The sequence below is a fragment of the Mesoplodon mirus genome (assembly GCF_964341445.2).
Source record: "Mesoplodon mirus genome assembly, chromosome: 5".
Classification (NCBI taxonomy): domain Eukaryota; kingdom Metazoa; phylum Chordata; class Mammalia; order Artiodactyla; family Ziphiidae; genus Mesoplodon; species Mesoplodon mirus.
In genome coordinates this window covers 108884786-108911085 of record NC_138980.1, presented here as the reverse complement: position 1 = coordinate 108911085, position 26300 = coordinate 108884786, and the positions used below count along the sequence as shown (strand labels likewise).

At 37.4% G+C, this 26300-nt stretch overlaps 1 protein-coding gene across 8 annotated transcripts in view; it reads right to left on the bottom strand.

Annotated features, from left to right (window-relative positions):
- Positions 1-26300, bottom strand: part of ARB2A (ARB2 cotranscriptional regulator A) — a 455970-nt gene that overhangs the window by 91930 nt on the left and 337740 nt on the right. The window contains exon 11 of one of the 8 annotated variants that reach the window (XM_082623474.1): positions 3980-4036. The exons of the other annotated variants lie outside the window; for them this stretch is intronic. Coding sequence (XP_082479600.1) covers positions 3980-4036 — 57 coding nt within the window. The remainder of the gene's footprint in view (positions 1-3979; positions 4037-26300) is intronic. 8 annotated transcript variants of the gene reach the window in all.

The following is a 26300-nucleotide window of genomic DNA, read 5'->3' as shown; positions in this document are numbered from 1 at the left end:
AATGAGACAAGAGTTTAATCATTTTTTTTTTTTTTTTTTTTTTTTGTGGTACGCAGGCCTCTCACTGTTGTGGCCTCTCCTGTTGCGGAGCACAGGCTCCAGACATGCAGGCTCAGCGGCCATGGCTCATGGGCCCAGCTGCTCCGCGGCATGTGGGATCTTCCCGGACCGGGGCACGAACCCATGTCCCCTGCATTGGCAGGCGGACTCTCAACCACTGCACCACCAGGGAAGCCCAAGAGTTAATCTTAAATTCCTCTTTTTACTGTGTACATTCTTTGTGCAATTATTTTGTTTTCACTGTATTCTCCAGATTGAAAATAAACTTTAAAAAACTCATAAAATATTCATAAACCCTGATCCCCTTCATCACACCATCTCCCAGAAGTGTACTGAAAAAAGAACTGCAGGTCCTAAAAGCTGAAGCCAGTGGTTCTCAAACATTTGTGTGTACACTGCAGACTAAGCAGGGGTACTTGTTAAAAATGCAGATTCCGACTGAATGTCAATATTATGACACAGTGTGAGTGTGTTTCATGTTTGGTAATTGCAATCATTGTTGCTTTTGTTGTGGTCATCTATTTACAATGCTTGGTATCAGTTTATTTATCTCTTGTAAAGATAAAATACAGTGTGTGTGTGTGAAAAAAAAAGGTAATTATCATTAAACTTTTTATTCTGAAAAAAATGCAGATTCCTGGGACACACCCAGGATTTACTTCTGACCTCTTGAGGTGTGGCTCAGAGTCAAATGAGAAAATGTGTCAAGGTAGAAGAAAGAAAACTAACCAGTATTTATTCTTCTATCTAAAATCTAAAAATGTTCTTCTACTTTCTTCTTTGCCTATTTTTACCTGCTCTGGGCTTAAAGATGGGGCTCTAATTGCTTCTCAGATGCATTTCCAACCCTCCTGGGGATTCTAGAAAGAAGCTCAAGCTGAAGCTGCCCAGTCATTTTCATACATACTGGACCCAGGGTTGCTGAAATTCGAAACCCTAAAGGAATTGAAAGGAATACTAAACAAACGCCAATTTAAAGACACATATAAACCATCTCTCTCCTTACATAATTGTTATAGTGAATTGACTACTAATATGTGTTAGGCACTGAGCTAATTAAGTGTTTTTTTTTATATACACTATCAGTTGCTTTCACATACAAGCCCCCCTGCCCCCAACATGAATACTTCACCAGAAGCAAGAAGGGTGGACAGTTCTGATTTTGTCTTTGCTACTGATTTCTAATAAACTCTGACTTATTCTTTAGCAACTGGGATGAGTCTCTTAAAGATAAATGAAGGTTGCCAAAGGTGTTGGTGAGAGAAGACCCAGATGTTCAAAGGATGCTTCTCTTCATCCAAGTCCACCTGTAATCTTGGGAAACTCAAACATCCACATGGATCATCTAGCCAATGCTCTGGGCCTCTCCATTCCTTGATCTTGGATGACCTTCTCCTTCACTCCACTCAACTACCCATTCTTCATGTTTACCTCTGGTCATCGCAGCACTCTTCTCTTCTGCAATAATAAATTTAGACATTCCTCCAATTTGACTACAACCTCCTATCTTTCTAACCATCTTACTCAAGTAATCCCCTTATCCAACCTTAAAAAACCCCAACAATCTTACAGGGCTCCTCGTCCATTCACTCTCCTTTTTCCCTACTAGACTTTTTCTGTTTTCACTTCCCTCCTTAACTGCTTAGAGTCCATGACCCAACATTTCAATATGTTTTCCTACACTGCCTTGCCTCATTGTCCATGAAGTGCACTTGCCTGGAAAACCCTGAGGTTGGATGAACCCAGCTGACTGGCTTCTCTGGGTAACACACTGTTGCCCCTACAAACAAATCATCATCAGCCATAACTGGGCCCTCAGCACTGCTCAGCCACTGTACTATGTAATTTTAGACAACTCTCCAGATATTATGATTTAAAGAATAAAAAATCATAAAGGTACTAAAGGAAAATAAAAGAGAATTTGTGTATAATTATGGGGTGGGACTTAAGGCATGAAAACAAGACCAGAAACTACAGAAAAAATGACTGACATTTTTGGCTCCATAAAAATTAAAAACTTCTGTATGAAAAAAAAGAACCACCTCATAAGCCAAATGCAAAGATAAAAGGCAAAATATATACCACATATAATAAGGTTTGTTAGCCATCATTTATAAAGAACTCCTACAAATCAATAAGAAAATGATAAAGATTCAATAGAAAAAGATCTGGTAATTTATAAGATAAATATAAATAGCTAATAATTATTTAAAAATATGTTCAGCCTTCCTGCTTATCAAGTAAACCCAAATTTAATTGTTTCTGTAGATTAGAGCAATTAAAATAATTAATAACACTTTTGCTTTTTCAGGATCCTTTAGACCTTTAATAGCATTCGACACTGTCTACCAGCCCTCTGACTCAGAGCATTTCTCTTCCCCTGGTATTCCTTCCTCTGATTTCTTCCTTAGTTCTCGGAGGTCTCCTTCTTTGCTGCTCCTCAAGGACCTTGCTGCACAGCCACCATTTGCTGGGCTTCTCACTGAACATGCCCTCTGAGGGTGACTTCATCAGTCCAATCACTTGCAAATCTCCATCTCCTGAGTTTCAGTCAATATATCTAATAACGTAGTTCATTTCTACTTGGCAGTCTTGTAGGCGCTGCCAACTCAGCATGTCAAAACTGAGCTCATCATTCCCCCACAAACGTGCTTCTCTTCCTGACTTCAGTTTCTCTGTTAATGACAGAACATCCACACAATTGCTCAAACCAAAAAAATTTGGGTGCCAACCTTGATGCTTTCCATTCTAATACCAATTCAGGTCCTGTTGACTCTCCTCACATCAAAATATTTTCTCCATCTCCACTGTCTCATCCCGGTCATCGTAATCCAACTAGTTTTGCATTAGTCTCATCATCCCATCATCCTCCAATATATTCCCCTTATCAGAGCTGGAATGATATTCCCTAGAATTACATTCCCTTTCTTTCCTTTTCTTTCTTTTTTTTTTAAGTCTATTTAAAAAAAATAAATTTATTTATTTCATTTATTTTTGACTGTGTTGGGTCTTTGTTGCTTTGCACGAGCTTTCTCTAGTTGCAGCGAGCAGGGGCTACTCTTCATTGCGGTGTGTGGGCTTCTCATTGTGGTGGCTTCTCTTGTTGCGGAGCACGGGCTCTAGGCGTGTGGGCTTCAGATGTCGTGGCATGTGGGATCAGGAGCTGAGGCTCGCGGGTTCTAGAGCGCAGGCTCAGTAGTTGTGGTGCACGGACTTAGTTGCTCTGCGGCATGTGGTATCTTCCCGGACCAGGGCTCGAACCCATGTCCCCTGCATTGGCAGGTGGATTCTTAACTACTGTGCCAACAGGGAAGCCCCATTCCCTTTCTTAGAAGCCTTCTTTCCAAGTTCTCTTACAAGGTTGAGAAGGCTCACCACAATCTAGTTCCTGCTCACTCTCCAGTCTCACTTCTTTTCACAACTCTACCCTCATACTTTACTCTATGGCCATACTGGACTTTCTCAGTCCTCAAATGTACAATGTATTCTCTTGCCTTTGTCTTTGCCTAGAATCTGCAAAACTATTTTCTGCGCCCCTACCCTTAACCCTTACACATAATTCCACCCTCACCAAACAGAAGTGGCTAACTCTTACACTTTTCAGTCCTTAGCTTTTTGAGAGCAGGGACTGTGTTTGTTGTTTTAGAGTTGTGTCCTTAGTACTTAGTACAGAACCTGGCATATGGAGGTGCAGAGTGGCTGAACATGAATGAGTATTGTGTCAAAACCCACAATGCTGCATGCTTTATTCTGTCCTTGTAAAAGTGGTGATGAATCATTAGAAGTCTTACTGTCACAGATTAGACTAGGCCAAATTGCTTCCCCATATTGCTAAGATAACAACATTCTCCCAGATGTTTGCTCACATAATTAAAAAATAAAGGTATTTGTTTGGAGTCAAGTCAGTCCTTAGACTTACCCTCTGTTCTCCTCCTTACCCTCACGCGCAGCAAAAATGGGTCAGAAATGTAGATATCTGGTAGATAAGAAAAATTTCTTTATGTCCAAAAACAAATGAAAAATCTTGCCCTAGTAAACTTTTCTCCTCTTGGGCTTGTATTGGCTAACGGCATCACTGATCATCCACCTTGTAAAAGTAGGAAGCACTCATCTCTCTTTCTCGTTTAAGCAGCAAGTTGCAGTCTCTGTTGCCTAGCAATGTACTCCTTCCTCTCCCATCTCCATGATAACCACTTTAATTCTCATCACGACCTCCCTGAATATACTTCTACTGGTCTCATCTCGTTTAATCTCTTCTCCTCCAGTCTATCCTCACATCACCACCACCAATCTGATCATGCTAGTCCTAAACTCATAAAATTCTGGTGGATCCTCACTATCCCTAGAGGATAAAGTCCAAGCTACTCCTTAGCAGAATCCTCTCTATATTATAGACCTTATTTCCCATAACTCCTCATCTCATGGGCACTTGCACTCAGCCATACTAAATTTTTCCATTCCCTGAAACCCTCGAAGCTAGTCTGCATTCTGTACTTGGGCATAAGATCTTATTTTCCTGTGTAGAATGCCCTATTTCTCTCTAGTCATTACTTCTGGAAACAGTTCAAATTTTACTTCCGGTGAAGCCAGTGACTTCCCACTGTGCGTTCATAGCCCTTCACGTGTTTTCCTAGTGTAATACTTACCACATTGCTTTGTAATCATTTATTTACATGCTGTTGTGGGGACTGGTAACCGTTCATGAAAACCTTTGCTAAAACAATTAAAACAAAGCACGTGGATGCCCAGCACATTACATTTTCCAGCCTTTGCCAGGTGTGGCCATTTGACTACATCATTTCCAGTGTTAACAAGTGTGGACATTATTTGTGTCACTTCTGGCCAATGCCTTAAGGAAGTGGGTAAGACTCCTCCGTGCTCTTATCCCCCTCTTCCTGAGGTCTAGAATACTGATGAATCTGCAACCCAGCTGTGACCATGCACATGACAATACTGCCTAGGTGGTGGTCAAGAAATAGGATGGAAGGAACCTGGTCCCTGAACCTGGCTGTGTGGGGTTGGAATGCCCACCTTGGACTGTTTGATGTGAAAGAAATGAACTTCTATATTCTCTATCTATCTGGGGTCTTTTTGTTAGGGCAGCTTAGCTTTACCTAGCTAATACAGGCATTTTTCTTCTTTTGGTTTTTTGGTCCCTTAAGCTGGCTTATGCTTCTTTGTGTCTCCTGTGACAAGCAAACAGTACTTAAATTAATGCTAGCTGAATAAACCTTGAAGATAAAATGGTACCTTGCCTGTGCTCAGTCTTGCAGAAGGACCAGAGGCAAAGAGATAAGAAGAAGCAATAAACTATGAGAAATGTTTCATATGTTACCATGTCTGGACATCTTTGGAGACGTTTAGGTCTAGCGATAAAGGATCTGAGGATGCTTAAAGAAATGGAACTAGGAAAACAGATGTAGAATCTGAGATCAGGCTAGAATGAAACACTGGTAACCTCTCCAAAAGGAACGGAGTAAATGAGGACCATCAACTGCACAAGCAGCAGAAATATGGTTCAGTAATACCCATACCTACCGGATACTGGTCTATTTTCCCTCTGGTAATCCTGCTTTATTGCTTAACTGTACGTGAGCTAGCTCCTCAAGACAGGTACTTCCTCTCCTTCACTTTGTCCATCCCTACCATCAACCATGCTTCACAGTATTAATGCCCTTGTACAGCCTCCTCTCCCTGAATGTGGGCTGCCCTCATAACTTTCTTTTTGAACACAATATGGTAGAAGTGATGCTGCCTGACTTTTGAGGCTAGGTCATAAGTTTTGCAGCTACTGTCTGGGACCCTTGGAGTACTTACTTGCTCTTTGAATGCTCCCTCTTGGAACCCAGCACATGCGACAGGAAGCCCAAGATACATGGAGAGGTCATGTGTAGTGCTCCAGTAGACAGCCCCAGCTGAATTCCCAGCCAAGAGCTAGCATCAACTGCCAGCTGTGAATGAGCTCCTCTGGGTGTCCAGCTCAGTGACCTTTCAGATGACTCCGGCCCCAATGAGAATTTGACTCAAACCATATGAGAGATCCAAGGCAAGAACCTCCCAGATAGCTCAGTCAACCCATGGGACCGTGAAAGATAATAACAGGTTGTTGTTTTAGACCACTACATTTTTATTTTTATTTTTTAATTTTTCATTTATTTATTTATTTATTTTGCAGTATGCAGGCCTCTCACTCTTGTGGCCTCTCCCATTGCGGAGCACAGGCTCCGGACGTGCAGGCTCAGCGGCCATGGCTCATGGGCCCAGCTGCTCCGCGGCATGTGGGATCCTCCCGGACCGGGGCACGAACCTGCGTCCCCTGCATCGGCAGGCGGACTCTCAACCACTGCGCCACCAGGGAAGCCCCTAGACCACTACATTTTTAGATGGTTTGTTATACAGAAGTAGATCACCAGAACACTAAAACTGATATAAACCCCGAGCTTTGTATAATGTTTTGAAGACTTTTTCAGCATTACTTGGAAGTGGTTTGGGCTATTAAAGAACAGTGCCTCCTCAAAACCAATGTAACAGCCTTACTTTTTTCTTGACTTAATTTTTTTTTTCTCTTAAGTTTCAAAATCATCATAAAAAATAATGACTGCTTGAGGAGGCTATTCAAAACCTATTTTTCCTTCAATGTGCTAACTTCTTGAGTAGAAAAAGACACAGATCTATTGTGGAAACAACAAAGGGACTAAATTATGCTTAACTTTCTAAGAAGGACAAATTGAAATGGAACATGGAGTCAAAAAGTGCAAACATATCAGAACGATATTTTGTAGTAAGGCACGGGTTGAAATTGGCAGCATTTATTACTAAATGGACATAGTTGGAATACAGTCACTGTGGTAACCAATCAGAAGAAATTGTCAAGACCTAGTCTGGTATCTACCCCATATATCCCCCATCAAATCAGATTATCCTCATTTAACCATCTCTCAATCTATGGCACTCCTCCGTACTACAGCTCTGGGATAACTTTGCTCTGCAAAATCAATCATTTGCTTCTAAATGAAAGTATCCTAAAGGCTTGGTAATCTTAGAAGAGGGCAAGACTATCTGAATCCTGAAATAATTAAAAAATATATAAAGTTTGAATGCAAGGAGTTTAATTTCAAGTCTCAGTTTCCATGCCTTCTTCTTTATCTACCTCTCAAACACCAAGTGTCTTAAAGCTGTTCGTGGTCTATCACTGCAATATCTTGACTTGTAGGCATTCCTATGCATGAAATCTTTCCTGAACCTCCATGATAACTTCCTTGTGTCCCATTCTTTCAGTGATTTCACTAAATAGCTGACTGACATGTTTGAAGAAAAAACTCAAGATGACTCTCATGGCCAAGTCACATGGATTCTATTCCTGTATGTATTTGAAGTCTATCCCCTCTCTTCATTTTCACTCTCATCATCAGCATTTAGGCCTTATTACCTTTTGCAGGGACTACAATAATGACCTTTAGGTTGCATTTTCCCTATCTTCAGACTTTCCTTCTCAATATATTTTACTAATAGCTGCTAGATCAATCTTTTTGAAGTATAGCTCTGATAGCTCATTTCCTTACTTAAACACCTTTGCTCCTATGGGCTTAAAGAAAAAAAATATACCCCGCCCCCTCAGCCTCTCATTTAATATCCTCTGTCATCTCATTGCCAAATAATTTATAACTTTATTTTCCTTACTCTCCATTCACACTCATGATGCATCTACCAAACTCCCCTCTTGCTATTGTCAATGCTTACGTAACATATTCTATACTTTCTAGCCCTTGCTCCTGTTGACAATCCTCACTGAAATATTCTTCTTCCCTTCTGTGAATCTCCAAATCCTACCCATCTTTCCGGGTTCAGCCTTAAGAGACCTTCCCTCCTCAATCCCCAAATGTCTTGTTGGCTCTTATAATTAGATAGAATTACACCTTCTTCCAAATTTTTCTATTACTTGTATCAGTCTCTGTCTTGTGATCCTTATTTCTTTCTCCTTGAATTATTAAATTTATAAAATTTTATCTTCTTCCTACTGTCCTTTATTCTATGAAAAGCAGAATATTCTGCACATGTAGTAAGTGCTCAATAATTATTGTTGCATGGGGGGATGTTATTATTTTAATATGTTACTCATTGTAGATAATATTTAAATTTACCAGTGGCCATAGAGAGACTAATATGGGGAATGCAGTGGTGAGAGAAAAGAGAGATTTTTTTTGGTGGGAAAATATGAATCAAAAATACTACAGTGCCTGCCATACAAACAGCTCTGTTCTCATATTACTTTTTCTCATTTAAAAAGACAAGTTTGGTTAGATCTTCCTGTCATGTTGAGAAAAAGGATAATCCATCTCTCTATTTTCACATTTATTTAGTTCTTATTCATCTTTATACCTATTTTCTTTTCAAATCTTATGCTATGAGATAGCTCCATCTCATCTGTCCTAATAACTACTGGTTCTCTCATTTGTTTGCTTTTCCCTTTGGGTTTTGATACTTTATGCATATCTCTCGCCTTTATGAACACTTGGGAGTTACCTTGGTTTGGTATATAACACTGGTCTTGCTTACCCTTTGAGTAAGCACTTACAGTCTTTAAATTTTTTGTTTAAAACTTTCCTTCTTATTAACATAAGCTTACTTAAATCATTTTATGACATCATTATTTAAGTAGCTAAATAATCCAACAAACAGCAAACTGAATGAAAATGTCACCTCATGTATGACATGGAGCCTTTATATTTTTAATAAGTGCCTCATATACAACTCCTTTCTATTTCCTACGTAATTTACTTGCTCAATTTTATGTTTGTGTGATGCCTCCATAATTAGTTCAAACAACCACCCAAGTGAAAGTTTAATCTTAATGAAAAACGTTTTTAAACAAAAATAATGCAGGGAATTTATAGATCGCATTGTTTCTTACCACTTCAGCATGGCACATTTTCCCTGTTAATATTGGTACAATGTAACATTTTATGCCATTACATGTAAAATATTTTTCTTTATAAATAAAACCCCTACTAAGTGGGTAGAATGAAACATATTTTAATATAGATATTTTAATTTCTCTTAATTGAGACCTTGCAGAGATTCTGCATTCATGTTCTACGGAAAGTTCATATTCACATATTTAAAGAAGCAGTTTGTTTTAGGGCTTAACCATTAAAAAAAATGCCTCTAATACTTGGATCCCATATTACTTTAACGGCATAATCTCAGACATATAATATTTTATAAAATAACTTGCAATACTTCCCTCAGAGTGACCATGGGAGGAATATTTTAGTAAGGATGATTTTCAGAATTCGGAGGCTGGGTTAAAGGGCTCAGAGAGGTCTGAAGTATGTACATTTAACAAAGTCATAAACTATACACAATTGATCTCAAGATGGAACTCAAGGTTTCTTGTTTCTATTCCTTTGTTGATTATCCTTGCCTAGTAATTTTGCTTTCACTTATTTCTAAATGGCAGCACCAAGGCACTGAATTTATTAATGAATTCAGCATATATTTTAAAAACACCTGCTTATTCTGTGACAAGCACTCGTCCAGATGCCGGAGATATATCTGAGCAAAACTAACAAAACTCACGTTCCAGTGCGGGTAGGAGAGGCCAATAACGAATTATAAACATAACAAATCACCCTAATATATAGAGTTTTGGACTGTCATTAATGTTATAGAAAAACAAAACAGCACAGAGAAGAGGCAGAGATGCAATTTTAAATAAGGTAGTCAGGATAGAAATTATTGAGAAGGTGATGTTTTAATAAATACCTGAAGGAAATGAGGGGGTGACCCTTGTGGATATCTAAGGATAGAACATTCTAGGCAGAGGCCAGTGCAAAGAAGTTGCAATCAATCATTCATGGCATGTCAGTCTCTGATGAAACCAGGAAACTAACACAGTCAAAGCAAAACTCTATAGATGAATACTCTAATATTTGGGATACTCAGAAAAATCATGTTCTATTTAACACTCATCTAGTAATTAGTTACAGAATACAAACTATATGCAAGGCATTGAAAGAATAATGATAAAAAGATAGACACAGTTTTTGTCCTTACAAAGCTTACAGCTTAATGGAGGTGGGAGAGACAAGTATCAATAAATAGATAACCATATAGTAATATACACTATGATAGGGGTGGTACAGGGTGCCACGGGGGCAGTGGATAGGAGTATCTCTCCCAGATTACAGGAGATGTGATTTTAGAGAGAAAACTACTGGAGATTAAAGTCTTTCATTTCTACTCCCAACAACATAGACATCAGATTTTATATAGAATCAAGTAGTAAACACTTAACGTGTATGTAATCCTCACAACACCATATGAGGTCAGCCCCATTATTATCATCGTTTTATAAGTGAAGGAATGAAGCACTGAGAAATAAGGCAACTTGTCCAAGGTCACAGAGATAGAAAGTGGCAGAGACAGGGTAAGTACTCAGGCAGTATGGGTTCAGAGTCTGCGCTCTTTTTTTTTTTTTAAATCCTTATTGGAGTATAATTGCTTTACAATGATGTGTTAGTTTCTGCTTGAAAACAAAGTGAATCAGCTATACATATACATACATCCCCATACCTCCTCCCTCTTGCATCTTCCTCCCACCCTCCCTATCCCACCCCTCTAGGTGGACACAAAGCACCAAGCTGATCTCCCTGTGTTATGTGGCTGCTTCCCACTAGCTATTTTACATTTGGTAGTGTATTTATGTCCATGCCACTCTCTCACTTCATCCCAGTTTACCCTTCCCCCTCACTGTGTCCTTAAGTCCATTCTCTATGTCTGAGTCCTGTCCTGCCCCTAGGTTCTTCAGAACCATTTTTTTTTATTCCATATATATGTGTTAGCATACAGTATTTGTTTTTGTCTTTCTGACTTACTTCACTCGGTATGACAGTCTCTAGGTCCACCCACCTCGCTACAAATAACTCAGTTTTGTTTCTTTTTATGGCTGAGTAATATTCCATTGTATATATGTGCCACATCTTCTTCATCCATTCATCTGTCAATGGACACCTAGGTTGCTTTCATGTCCTGGCTACTGTAAATAGAACTGCAATGAACATTGTGGTACATGCAGAGTCTGTGCTCTTAACTGCTATCTTACACACATTCTGAGCAGCATGCCTGTGTAATAATTTGTTAATGAATAAAGATCTTCAGGTATGTTCTAGCTGCTTATAGGTAAGGCTTGGTATGGACTATCTGAATAGTTTGATTCTAGAATGAGTTTTTATCAGCATGACTTAGAATGCAGAAAGTCAGTTTTGTCTAAAAATTAAAATAAAAACATCTTGCTCAGAGTGTGGTACGAACTTCTGACACTGGTATTCACTAGCCCATTGATATAAAAAGTCTGCACTAGGAACAGCTCTTTGGAATCCTCTCTCCCCTGACTTCCGACATTCTCAATAAATAGAGAATCATCTGTTTTGAGTGCTGTCTATTGAGTGCAGCAAATTTTGTTCAATGTCCTGGGTCCATAAATTCATTAAAAAAAATCTGTCCTCTAGAGACTCAGCCCTGCTCTCAGATACTACCTTCACAGATAGAAGTCTGTCTGGCTCTTGCTTAGAGTCGGTTAAAACACCAGGGATGCTCTGGACCAAATCACAGATTACATTACTTCTTCCAGGCTACCAGAGAGTTGTCAGACGATAACCATCCTGAGTAGAAACTGCACTACTGACCTAGATAAAACACCTAGATGAGCTCAGAACAAAGGCGCATGTGGGTGTGGGAATGAGCTGTGGAGCCTTGCAGAACTAAGTATTTGCTCTGCTGGACTTCTAAGAGCTGATGATTTCCCATTTTCATCATGCCCTGCTCCTTGACTAGTTAGACAACTGGAAATTCTAACTGGGGATTGCACAAATTCTGTTTTAGAAATAGCATCCTCTGATAATGATAAGTGACACAAATTCCGGTTGGAATTCTTAGAAAGACATAAACAACAGGAAGAGCAATTGTATATGAAAATGTGGAAATGGCAGGCAACGGAATTAGAATCCTATCATTTTTAAGACCATGGATACTTTTCTAATAATATCTATAGCAGAAAGCCATTGAGTGATTTAGCAAAAACTGTATGACTATTTATGTAGCTTACATGTAAACATCTTTGCTGTACAACTTGGTTATTTTCAGGTATGTACACAACATTAGATAACAGTGAAGCTTCATGTCTCATAATCATTCTGAAGGCTGGACCCATCAACATGGAATATCCTAACAGCTTATCTGATGGGGGTGGGGGACACAATGTTTGAGAAAAGTCACATTAAGGTATAAATTTCAAAAAGAATAGGAAGAAAAAAGATTTTATCAACTGAATTTGAGAGTGATGCTAGTAATAATGATAAAAGATAAAAAGAAGTCAGAATAGGATGAAAGAAATTTGGCAAAAATAGTGATTAAAGATTAACGCTGAATTGAAATGGACTAATAATGCTATTTGATGAGTGTTACCATCTCATGCAGGAGAAGGCGTCATGATCAGTTTTCTATTTATAAAGAGAGCTCAATTTATTATCAAAGAAAAACACTGACCAGGCTTATAGAGATGGCAACAAAATTCAACAGTTATTACTAATTTTTAGTTCTATCTTTTAATTCCATGTTCCTCTCAAAGCATATAAATGTTTCTATAATATATAAATAACACAATTTTAAAAATTAGGTAAATAGAAATACACAAAAATATGTATAACTGGTACTAAGTACTATTCTAAGTACTATTATACTGGTCTGAACTTATACTGTGCATCAAAAAAAAATGTTCTCTCTCTCCAAAACGCTAGGTTGTCTTTGAGAGATAAAGAGTTCATAAATTTATAATGGTAACCAAATGAAAACACAGAATAAACTTTCTAGATGAAAATATGGTTCTCCTAATGAAAGGCTAAAAACCAAGAGAAATGTAATGTGCATTAGATTCATATTGTGGGGAATGTGTTTATATCTAATCTAATGTTTGCATGCATTATTACAGTGCTTTGAGAACAGTCACAACTGTAATCTTGCTCTGAATCGAAATAACGGAATCTGTCACTTGACATGTTGTAGTGTTTGCACTTTCATTATTGTTCATAGAATAATTGTATGCTTCTTTTTACCGTTATTCTGAAGCAGTTTCTCCCTTTAAAAATGCTCCTCAAACTAGCTTCAGGAGGAATTTCAAAGTCAAAATCAGTCACTATGTTTCAGTAGACCTATTTTCAATATGCTCATATACATGCTTATGCATATCTGTTTTGATAAAATGTGACTCTTACATGTCTAGTATGTTATTTCACCACAATTTGCATTGTTATAATAGGTTATTGATTGATTTTCAGTTTAAGGGACTAAGGTAGTATTCAGTAATGACTGAGTGCTACAAGTTTATTGCAAGTGCCCAAGGTTCACTCACCCCAAGCAATTTGGTCAATAACCAATTTTTATACTTCTGCCTCCTTCGAAATTCCAAACCGATAATCCCTGTGTGGTTTTTTTTTCAAATTATTTCAGTATCAGACTAACATTTCCCATGGAAATCAATATAGGTGTGATCCATTAGCCAAAAATCTGCAGTACTGCAATGCAAACATATTAAAAATATTGATCTTGCAAAGCTACTGATGTTTTGATTGACTTTAATGTTCATAAGCAGCAATAACAGAATTTCAATGACTGAAACAAACTTTTGATTAAAATTATAGATTTTCTTGGAGGGGGTTTGGTATTTTACTGGTTTAAAGCATATCACATGGCTTACTTGCCTGCCATAAATGATTGCAGTGGGATATACTTATCCAATTCTTTTTTTAAAAATAAATTATTTATTTTATTTATTTATTTTTGGCTGTATTGGGTCTTCGTTGCTGTGTGCGGGCTTTCTCTAGTTGTGGTGAGCGGGGGGGCTACTCTTCATTGTGGTGCACGGGCTTCTCACTGCGGTGGCTTCTCTTGTTGTGGAGCACAGGCTCTAGAGCGCAGGCTCAGTAGTTGTGGTGCACGGGCTTAGTTGCTCCATAGCATGTGGGATCTTCCTGGACCAGGGCTTGAGCCCGTGCCCCCTGCACTGGCAGGCGGATTCTTAACCACTGCGCCACCAGGGAAGCCCTATCCAATTCTTTATTTGTACATATTTTAGCCTATCATAGCTTACACATCTTAAATCTACTTTGAACTGCTCTGACGTTGCAATTCCACTTCTTATTATATCGCACACTGGGGCAGAATTTTCAGACTGAGAACAGCAGAAATCAAGAGCTCTAATCTTTCTTTTACCATTATGCAACCTTTGGGAAGGCATTTAACTCTCGGTTTAAATTCCCTAAATGTAAAATGGAATTAAGCTTGGAAATCAATGAACATTCTTATTACATTTTGAGATCAATGGACAATGAAGACCATAACTTATACATACAAAAGATTACGTGACCCAAAGATATGTCTCTTAAAGAAAGCACAGAATTTTGAAGCTGTTTAGTGATCACCTAGCAATGCTCCCATTTTATGTATGAAGAGACTGGGCTGAGCCCCTAAAAGTTACAATACAACCCAGCAAGCTTGTCCAAGGGCTTTCCTGACCACCTTATCTAAAATATACTACTGTGCCCTTACCAGGCACTCTCTCACCCCTTTCACCTACTTAATTTTTATCCTAACACCACTATGTTTTATATACATACACACACACACACACACACATACACACACACATAGAATTTGTCTATTTATTATCTATATTCTCTTTTGAAATTTAAGCTCTATGCAACAGGAATTTTGTTTATCCTTATCACTGCCAAATCCCTAGCATCCAGAATAGTGTCTGACATACAGGAGAACTCAGTAAATGCTTTTTTAATGAATGAAGGAAGGAAGGCACCAGAACTGCTAATGGAATGGGGTTGGGTTGGGTAGGGGTGAAATGGGGAAAGGACTTGATTCTCTCGACTCTCACTCAGTCCACTGCTGCTCTAAAGTTTCCTTCTTAGCATGTTCCTTTTACTTCTCGGGATTTCCAGATACAAGTATCCAAGGGGATTTGGACCCATATCTATTGTATTGTACTGTATATCTTTGTCAAAGTTCAAGGATATTTTCAAATTAATTTTAACCATTTCATTATTCAAATATTAATCTTTCCCCTGGATTTTTTTCTCCATTTGTTTGCTCTACCTTCCACTGTGTTAAAATTGTAAGACATTCTCTACATTTTTTACTTGGGACATTTCACTGGAATAAAGAAAAACATCAATAGTTTCAGCAAAAAATGGCAATTAAAAATTACTCATTTATCAGCTGCTTGTTTCATTTCTACTCTAATCACTCCCACATAGTCCTTCAGGGGAAGGACCAAAAAATAGCTTGCAAATGTGCAAGGGACTTTAGCTTCCTCATAAAGTCTATTAGCTTTCTCCCAAATTACCCTAAATACATACACAGTATATTTGTAAATATACAATGCAGCTCATAAACAAATCCCACCGGCTCTCTTCCACAAGGCTGCCTCCACCACAAACCTTCCGGAACTCTCTCTGCTGCTGATGCTCTCTGGTAGGTGTAGGGGAAGCAGTGGTTCAGAGTTACAAGATCTGGGTTAGCATCTCATACTTATAAACTTTGTGAACCTCGGTTTGTTCATCTGTTAAAAAGCTCGTAACACTCACTGCAAAGATGTACCATGAGGAGTAAACAAGATGATACATGTAGAGTGAATGGTTCACGGCAGGTGTGCAAACAGGGTTGGTTCCCTTCTTCTCTTCACACATCAGTAAAGAAAAAAATACCTAACAATGCTTCCTGTTTATTAGTACTATTTTTTTAATTCCTTAAGACTCTCACTTCTCTGTGGCTCATAGAATTCGAATCTGTTTATAAAGACTACAGAGCAGAAACTAGAACTGAAAAAGGGGTTTAGATATTTGTGTGAGACCATAAATGGTTTCTGGGAAGCAATGAAGGAGATGGAAGGTAAAACTATTTCAAAGACATAAATGGTATGATCAAATAGGCAAAAGAAATACTTTGATGGCTGGAGAAGACACTCTATACAAGTACCAGGGGCCTCAGGGTAGGAGGTGAGGCTGCATTTTGAGCAGGATAATAGTATTACTCTCTCCCACTTGCTGTTACCTCTGCCTATTCCACTTTTGTAAGTGGTCAGTGCCCTAACATTCCCACCCTCCTTAACCCATTCCTAGGAACTACCTTCAGCTTCATAAGCATCTACTCTTGAGCCAACCCTTGAAAACGGCGCTGGTATTATTTCGACTCTGCCACTGAAAGCCTGAGTGAAATATACTCATGACTTAATCACACACCATCCAATGTGTCATGGCACCACAGAAAGTGTGTCCGTTGGCTCTTCAAGGCACTGTTAAAACCACCAGATCTTCACTTTTTGGGGGACCATATACCCTTTGAGAATATGATAAAGGCTATGATTCTCTCCCTATAACTTCAATTCAACACAGAATTTCAAAGGGTTTATGGAACTCTCTGGAGCTCTTCCATGGATCCCCAGGCCTGAGGGTAATCTTTCTGAGTTGGAAAATATCAAGATGCCCTCTCTTCTCACAGCATTGCAGGTACAGAGTATGAAGATATTTGCTTATGGGTGAAAAAGGGAAGGAGAGGAGAGAGGCAAGTTTTAAATGGAAAGTGTTATTTTTTTCTTCAAGTTAGAAAGTATTCAGATGAAGGAAAAAGACCATTCAAATGCCAGGACTTGGATGCATGCACCATAAGTTGAATGCATGCAAGTCAGAAGATTTGGCTTAACTCCAAGTACAAAATATTTCAGCTCCATGGGGGAAGCTAACCATAGGCCAAAACCTCACAGCATATATGTAAACCATTTAGTATTCTAAAAGGTCCAATATTTTAATTTCTCAAGAGATTCTCAAACTTCTCAGAAATTTAAATAATGCAAACGTTTTAAATATAGAGGGCTAGCAGTTGTTGAGAAATATTCTGGCATGGATTCTAATGGAGATTTGTTGATCTTTTTTCAGGGACACACTAGAAAATTTAAAACAGTCAGTGAGCACTTGGAAGACATCACCCTAATTTGTAACTATTTTAAGGCACATCAGATTAGGGTCTGAAACTTCCAGATATTACGCTTCTAAATTGTAGGGTAAAGCATTTGTCCTCTTTAACTGAAGATAAAACTTGGAAAAAAAATATTTCAAAGGCTTCTTACTCTAGTAACCACTGTCCCCATCCACATATTCTTCAATTAGGCAACTATTGGTCAGAGAGCAGAGAATAAAAGCTGTCTAGTGAAAACTCAACGAAGCTGGCAGAGAAATGCTTAGTAATGTCAAAAGAGAGACTTGAGCTCAAAGAACTCTGTAATTGAGATTATTGCTAAATTTTTGACGGTTTTAAGTTTTCAATTTATAAGGTTCTCTTCCCACAAACAGGCCTTAAAACCTTACATTAAAAATGTGGCCAGAAAAACAATTTGGTGATTCCTCAAAAAGTTAAACACAGAATTACTATTTTGAACCATCAATTTGACTCCTAGGTATATAAGCAAGAGAACTGAATACAGGCATTCAAACAAAAACTTGTACATAAATGTTCATAGCAGCACTACTCATAATAGTCAAAAAGTGGAAAAAACCCAAATGTCCATTAACTGAGGAATGGATAAACAAAATGTGGTATATAGTCATACAACAATATCATGCAGCAATAAAAAGGAATGAAGAACTGATACATGTTACAACATGAACCTTGAAAACATGAAGCTAAATGAAAGAAGCCAGACACAAGAAGCAACATATTGTATAATACTATTTATATGAAATGTCCAGAATAGGCAAATCCAGAGAGACACAAAGCAGATTAGTGGCTGCCAGGGGCTTGGGAGAAGGGTGAATGGGTAGTGACTGCTTAATGGGTATGGGGTTTCTTTTTTGGAGTGATGAAAATATTCTGGAATTAGATAGTAGTGATGGTTGCACAAAATTGTGAATGCATTGTAAGTCACTGAATTGTACACTTTAAATTGGTTATAATGGTGAATTTTATGTTATGTAAATTTTACTTCAATTTTTAAAATGTGGTCAAAAAATTTTTTCATTTTATTTGTTATAATTCTGGTGAATAAAGATATTAGTGAAACAAATTCCTACTGAAATTAAAAATTGGATACTACCATAGGTGTTTTCTTTTTGAAACTCATAAAATTTCTACATCTGATTAGGCTGCACCTCACTGAAGTGGGCAATATTTCAATCAGCTGGATAGTTAAGAATATTATCATAGATATATATTTACAATTCTGGCAAAACATGACAAGGACAAATGGGGGAATAAATTTACTTTGCCCAAAATTCACTGGAAGCTGAGCAACTCTACTTTACTTTAGGTAAGTGAACAAAATCTTACCAAAATGTAGTGATTTAATTGTCAAAAAATAAAGGATTTATTGCTTTATATTTACCCTTCTTGATGTGCAAAAGCAGTGAGTTTTTTTTTTTTTTTTTTTCTGCCTACAGGATACAAGGCAAGATCCACTTGGTAAGATTTGGGAAGTTTGAAATGAAGTAAATTCACCAAATATTCATAAAGCACCTAATTACATATCTACACATAGTCACTATAGTAAACTTGATTTTTAAATATATTTTTATTTTACATTTAATTTTTTAATTTAAAAAATCATTAATTTTTAGCATTTATTCATTTTTTAATATAAGCATTTAAGGGTATAAATTTGTAGTTTCATTATGGCTCAGTTCTAAGTATTTTCTAGATTTATTCTTTGGTCTATAAGTTATTTAGATGACTTTTTCTTTTCTCTACTCTTTTACTTCCTCCCCAATTTTTATTGTAAAAAGATTTAAACCTATAAGAGTTGTAACAGTACAATGATTATCCATACACCTTTCCCATAGGTTCAATAACTGTTAACATTTTGCCATATGTGCTTCTTTGCTTTCATGTACTGTTTTTTCCTGAACCATTTGAGGGTTAGCTGCAAACAAATGATTTATTTAACAACTGTACTGCAAGTATTTGTTTTCTGTCAAAGTCGTAAGAGTTGTATTGGGATACATTCTTTATAGACATTCACCTTGATAAGAGTAAAAGAAAGTGCATTATAATAATTATCTTGACTTTTCTGTAAAATTTGTCATTGTTCTATATGTACTCTGAAGGCAATGTGCCTTCTATTTCTTTGGTATGATAACATTCTAATTTCTGACTTGGACATATTTTTCCATGTTGAATGGTCCTCTGCACCTTCCAATTCAAATCTTTCCCTTTTTCCAAGTCTCATCTTCCATAGACACGCCACATGTATTCATACATCTATTCTGTTAGCCTTGGAATAAAGCCTTGTTGTGTGTAACACTCATCAGGGTACTTATTTTCTGCTTTAATTTACATTTTAGTTGCATGACTGCCTCAATGAGATGATAACCTCAGTGAGAAGATAGGGTGCAGGCCTTTTTAACCTCATGGTGAGTGGATACTAAACTTCTTTCTCAACTTAACTAAAATATTCTAGCATGATACTTGTTGAAGGAATGTGAATGCACTGAAGATTATATACATTTATTTCTACTGAGTTATATAGATAAGTGCTATAAACTCATATAAATTAATACCATAGTCTTGTTGACAATTTATTTTTGTGTCACTGAATCCAACCCTCATATTCTCCAGATGAAAGAATTTTCTTGCTGAAAGAGTTCTGACAGATTTTCTAGCCCAGTCATATATAAATATAATCCTATAATTTTTCATGTAGAGGAAACAGATCTACAGAAGGTAAATGACTGACCCAACATAAAACTTTTGAAGAGCAAGACCAAAACTAGAATTAGATGAGTTAATAGGTCTAAAGAACTTAGAGCAGGCCTTGGCTGATATAGGAAGGGCTTAAAAAATATTATTAGCCTCAGAATCAAGGTTTTTGGATGCCCATTTCAGCGTATTTTCTGCTAAAACACATTGTCTCAGAATCCTACAGTAAAATAATGAAGACAATCATTTGGGAAGCATGTTATACCTTCTTTTTTGACCAAGAGATACGTGGCAGGAAATCAGGCAGAGGCTGTTGTCAGAAGAGGCTCTGACCATTCTTCCCTACCAGAGGTTATAAACTGCTTGCCTATGGGCCTGATCTGAATGGTTTTTATTTGATTTGACCTATACAATAGCTTTAAAAAATTAAGTTAGCTGCAACACTTAAAATTAGAGAGATTTTGGGCTTCCCTGGTGGCGAAGTGGTTGAGAGTCCGCCTGCCGTTGCAGGGGACGTGGGTTCGTGCCCCAGTCCGGGAAGATCCCACATGCCGCGGAGCGGCTGGGCCCGTGAGCCACGGCCACTGAGCCTGCGCGTCCAGAGCCTGTGCTCCGCAACGGGAGAGGCCACAACAGTGAGAGGCCCGCGTTCCGAAAAAAAAAAAAAAAAAAAAAGATTTCAAATAAATATGCAGATTTCTGGCTTCTTTGGGAAAACTAGAAAATTTTGACAACACTGGGCTTGCATTCCTAAATGTCACTCATCAGTTGGGTTTGAATTTGTAACTCTTGTCCTTTAGCTAAGGTCTTAATTATGATTAATGCATAGAATGATAACTTTGATTCATGTAGTAAGAAGTACATTAGTTAGAAAATATTAAGTGATATTTGTTTGCTATACATAACTGCTAGCTGTACCTAGTAGCTATTTCCTATAGTAGGAAAATGCATTATTATAATAAGGATAAAACCAAAAGTGATTGTAGTGTTTAAAGGATTAATTATAATTTAACCAGAAAATTCATTTGAAGAGAAGAACCCCCTCTCTGGACTTCAGTTACATAAGATACCACTGTATTTTTCTTTTATGAGAGATGCTGGTCCAATAACCTTGATTCAAGTGTTAAATAAAAACAAATGACACAATTATATTTGGAACCATTTTTTTCCTAATTTAAATATAGCCCTTAAGATCTGAAAATGTTTTAGTTAGCCTGCTTTTGACCGGAACTAAGCAGCTATAAGAGAAAAAATTAAAAATAAAAATAGGTTACAACACATTAAATATCCTCTCTCTGCCACCTTACATTTTTTGGTGCTAAAACATATGCTCTGCCACCTGCAGATAAAAGTCACACACTGAGAGTGTATATTCTGACAAGAATTACTAGTTACAAGCATGCCTAGTGATTTTGGACAGTAGCACTTAAGAAACCTTCAATCTGGCAGTTTTATCACCGCACATTTTGTCAAGTATTCCTACAGTCTAAAGTTGTACAAGTTTGGGGATTTGACCTTTGGGAGAAAACAAAATAAAATGAAACCAAAAGGATCCCAGGGTAGCATTTTGATCCAACTTGTTCTATTTTTTCTGGTCAGATACATACCTTTTTTTCCAATTTATTTTAGATCTCAATGACAATGAAAATACAATGGATTTTTGCATTTTATGATAGAGTAAATCTCTCTATTGAAAGACCAAGAAAACTTCCATTCCTAGGCACACTGAGAAAATCTATCATAGGAGTTAAAAATTATTGTTGCTCCATAAGGAATTTATTTTCCTATCTTATATTTCCTTTACCCTTGCTTGGTTTTTTATTTTATCTTATTCTGTATTTATATAGTTAATGTTTCATCTTGTTCCAAAAAGGGTTTGTGGCTTACAAAAAGAAACTCAGGCAGGACTTCCAGTGATGGCAAGCTAAGAGACTGGCAAATCTTCTCCCCAAATACAACTATAAAAGTCGACAAAATTGTCAAGTGCAACCATTTCAGCACTCCAGAAATCAACCAAAGGCAAACAACTTCAGAAGCATTTATTCATGAAAAACTGCTGAACTACAGGTAAGAACAGAGGCAATCTGTGTCAGCGGCAGCTCAGTAGGCATGGTAGAGCTTCCAGGGTGGGATTGGCTGTGAAAAACCTGCATCTTTGCTGCTAGAGGGGCTTGACTTGACTTGGAGTAGAAGGAGAAAAACCCATGCCCAAGGGTATTAACAAGCAAATAAAGCGAACTTGGTGGGAAACTGACCCCAAAAGCCCATGACTCTGCTAGACAGAGGTTGTGATCTTACTTGGGTGAGCAGCAGACCAGTGGACTAGTCAGAAATTTAATAGGGAGATCCTGGAAGTGAGAAAGCCACTGAGAGACTACATGAATCCCCACACATCCCTCTTGGCTGGGAGGATGAGCACTGGCACAGAAATCTCAGGAAAACCCAGGAGAAAATGAAATGTTGAGGTAGACTTGAAAACTGCAAGAATTTTTAATGCATTCTGCAACTCACACACAGATTCACCCAGAGCCACAGTGCCTTGGGATGACTGTACCAACACTGGCCATTAAACTATGCAGGCAAAGGGGGATCTCCAGGAAGCCAGACTAAAATGAAAATAGCAATTTTAAAAAATTGCAGTAACAGCAATAACCCTGAAGGGAAAAAAAATCAGAATCTAGAGTTGCTGTCACTACTCCTATTCAATATAGTGCAGGATATTATAGCCAATGCAGTAGGCAAAAAAAAGAAATGAAAGGCATGCATATTAGAAAGGAAGATACAAACTGTCTTTATTTATAGATGACATGGTCCTATATGTAGGAAATCATAAAGATTCTACCAAAAAAGTTTTCTAGAACTGGGCTTCCCTGGTGGCGCAGTGGTTGAGAGTTTGCCTGCCGATGTAGGGGACACGGGTTCGTGCCCTGGTACGGGAAGATCCCACATGCCGCAGAGCGGCTAGGCCCATGAGCCATGGCCGCTGATCCTGCGCGTCCAGAGCCTGTGCTCTACAACGGGAGAGGCCAGAGCACGGAGAGGCCCGCGTACCGAAAAAAAAAAAAAAAAAAAAAAAAATTCTAGAACTAATGAATTTTAGTAAGGTTACAGAATACAAAACCAATTGGCAAAAATCAATTTTAATTCTTTATACTAGCAATAAACAATTTGAAAATGAAATTAAGAAAAGAATTCTACTCATTATAGCATCAAAAAGAATGAAAAATTAAGAATATATTTTGCAAAAGAAGTGTAAAAACACAAAAAAACATTGCTAAGAGAAATTACAGATGATCTAAATAAAGAACAAAGAAGAACTTATACCACCTAATTTCAAAATTTACTATAAAGCTACAATATTCAAAACACCATGGTATTGGTATGAAAAACAAAGATCAATGGAACAGAATATAAAGTTCATTAATAAATCCTTAGTTTATGGTCAGCTGATTTTTGAGAAAGGTCCAAGGCAATTCAATGGGGAAAAGATAGTTTTTTTCAACAAATGGTGCTGGGAAAATTAGATATCCACATGCTAAAAACTCAACTTAGATCCTTACCATATACCATACACAAAAATCAACTGAAAATGAGTCATACCTAAATGTTAGAGCTAAAACTATAAAACTTCTGCAACAAAACAACAAATAATCATTGTGACCTTGGGTTTGGCAAAGATTTTTTAGATATGATGCCAAAAACATGATCCATAAAAGAAAAAAGAATGATAAATCAAAAATCATCAAATTTTGAACTCATAAAAAACTTCTCTTCAAAAGATACCATTTAGAAGAGATAAGCTGCAGCTTGGGTACAACATTTGTAAATCACACATCTGATAAGAGACTTGTATGCAGAATATATAAAGAATTACTTCAACCCAATAATAAGACAAACATCAAATTTAAAAATAGGCAAAAGAAACATTTCACCAAAGAAAACAAACATATGGCTAATAAACACAAGAAACCACACTCAACATCAAGTAGTCACAAATTAAAACCACACTGAGATAACACCACACACCCACTAGACTATAAACAAAAGGACTGAACATACCAAGTGTTGGTAAGGATGTGAAGAAACTGGAACTCTCATATTTTGCTGATGTGAATATAAAATAGTGTAGCCATTTTGAAAAACAGTTTTGTAGTTCTTTAAAAAGCTAAATATAAACTATTACATATAGAATGGATAAACAACAGGTCCTACTGTATAGCACAGGGAACTATATTCAGTATCTTGTGATAAACCATAGTATAACTGAGTCACTTTGCTGTACAGCAGAAATTAACACAACATTGTAAATCAATTATACTTTAATTAAAAAATAAATTTTAAAAAGCTAAATATAAACTAATCAAATGACCCACAAATTCCACTCCTAAGTTTACACTCAAGATAAATGAAAATATATGTCTGGACTGATTCATATGTGAATGTTCATAGCAGTATTATACATAATAGCTCCAAGTTGAAAATAATTCAAATGTCTATCAACTGGCTAACAGATAAATGAAATGGAATACTATTTAGCAATGAAAAGGAATGAACTAGTGATATGTGCTACCACATGGTTGAATCTCATAAACATTGTAATAAGCAAAATAAGCCAGACATAAAAGACCACATACTGTATGACTCTATTTATATGATACCTATGGAGATAGCAGATCACTGGTTGTCTGGGGCTATGGGTGGGAGCAGGACTGACTGCAAATGGGCACAAAGAAACTTTCTGGGGTGATGGAAATATACTAAAATGGGATTGTGGTGATAATTGTGCAACTATAAATTTGCTAAAAAAACTACTGAATTGTACACTTACATGGATTTAATAGTACATAAATTCTACTTAAATAATTCTATTAAAAATAAACACAATATAAAATTATATGAAAGTACAAAAACATTTGAAGAAATCAAGGCAAAAACAAAAAATGGACAAGAAAATAATGAACAAATACGATTAGTCCTACTTAGTTGCTACAGGTGAGATGCAAATTTATCTCTAAGCTCCCAAATGGCCTAAGCTATGAGGAGACTACAGTGGGTATGTCAGTGGTTCCCAAACATGGGAAACCTCTGGGGATTACCTGGGGATCTTTGAAAAGGTTGATGCCTGGATCCCACCCTAGACATTCTGAATGAACTGTAATAGGAAAGAGGCCTTGGCTGCTCAGGTAATGCTCTTGTGGAACAAAGTTTGGAAACCACTGGAATAATATACTATAAGATTTTCATTGTTCATATGATAAAAAAAATAATAACTGGGGAAGAACTGAATTCTGGGAAGGATTTCTCCTATGGGTCTTCCTAGGAGAGAACCTCATAAGATGTAGTGGATTACTGCCTCTAAGTCAGCCACCCCCTGGCCCATCATGGGCCCTGAATGGGTTGCAGGGGTGCAGAGACAGTGATCCTTCAGTCATCAGGGAAGCCAAGGGGATCTGGGGCAGCTGGAGCCTGTGGCCTCCAGGCTTGAGCAGTCCCCTCCATCCATACCAGGATACTGAACAAGTATTATATTTTTTATAACATGTGCCATAAAATAAAAAGCACTTCACCTAAAAGACATCTACATCAGCTGTAATGGGGAGTTTTATGTAATTGTTTTAACAAGCTGATTACCAAACAGAGAATACAATTCAGTTAAAACATTTCTGCAAGAGGCCAAAAATGTCCAGTTATCTATGACCTGGCTTCATTTATCCCATAGTATTATATATAACTACAAAACCCACCGGAACTCCTGCTTTTAGGTGGCATTTATGTCAATTAATTTACATTATTTATTAATGAGGTCACCTTCCCTCACCATGGGGGTCAAGTTTGGCCAAAGGAGCTGGCCGTGATGCCCAATGAACGTTCCCTGATGCCTCAGAAATCGTGAAAGGCCCTTCGATGTCTGCCTCTCCAAAATCTACAGCTTAGATGTGATTTTTAAGCTCACTGTAACCACAACATAAACTACACTGCAGAATAACAAGCTTGTAGAATATTCATGTTATTTATGAGGGACTGACCTAAGATTAAAAAAATCATAGTTAATCTTTAGTCCGAACCTTCCCCTCCTTCTCCATTTAAGTTAATTCCACACAGAGTGACTGTTTATAGTGTGTGTCACTGGGGAGCACTAAGATTCTACCCTTCAGAATTTTTTCAGAGCATGAAATTTCAGGTACAGAAGCTTACCAATACGGGGTATGGCTTATGGCTCCATATATTCTCCTGGTCAACTGCAAATCTTACTCAGGAGAATCTTCCTAGGGAGTTTTCCCAGCAAACATGACTTTGAGGAGATAGCCTTGATAAGTACATTAGTTAATGTTTATGGTTCTCTAGCCCATTAGTCACATCACTACACGCGAGTTACACCAACTATCGGCAGTAGAATCATCTTACATATTAATTTCCCATATGACACATCAGATTCCTGTATCAAGAGCTCCTGTTTCAAATCAAAAAGTTAGGTTCTTGCTCATATA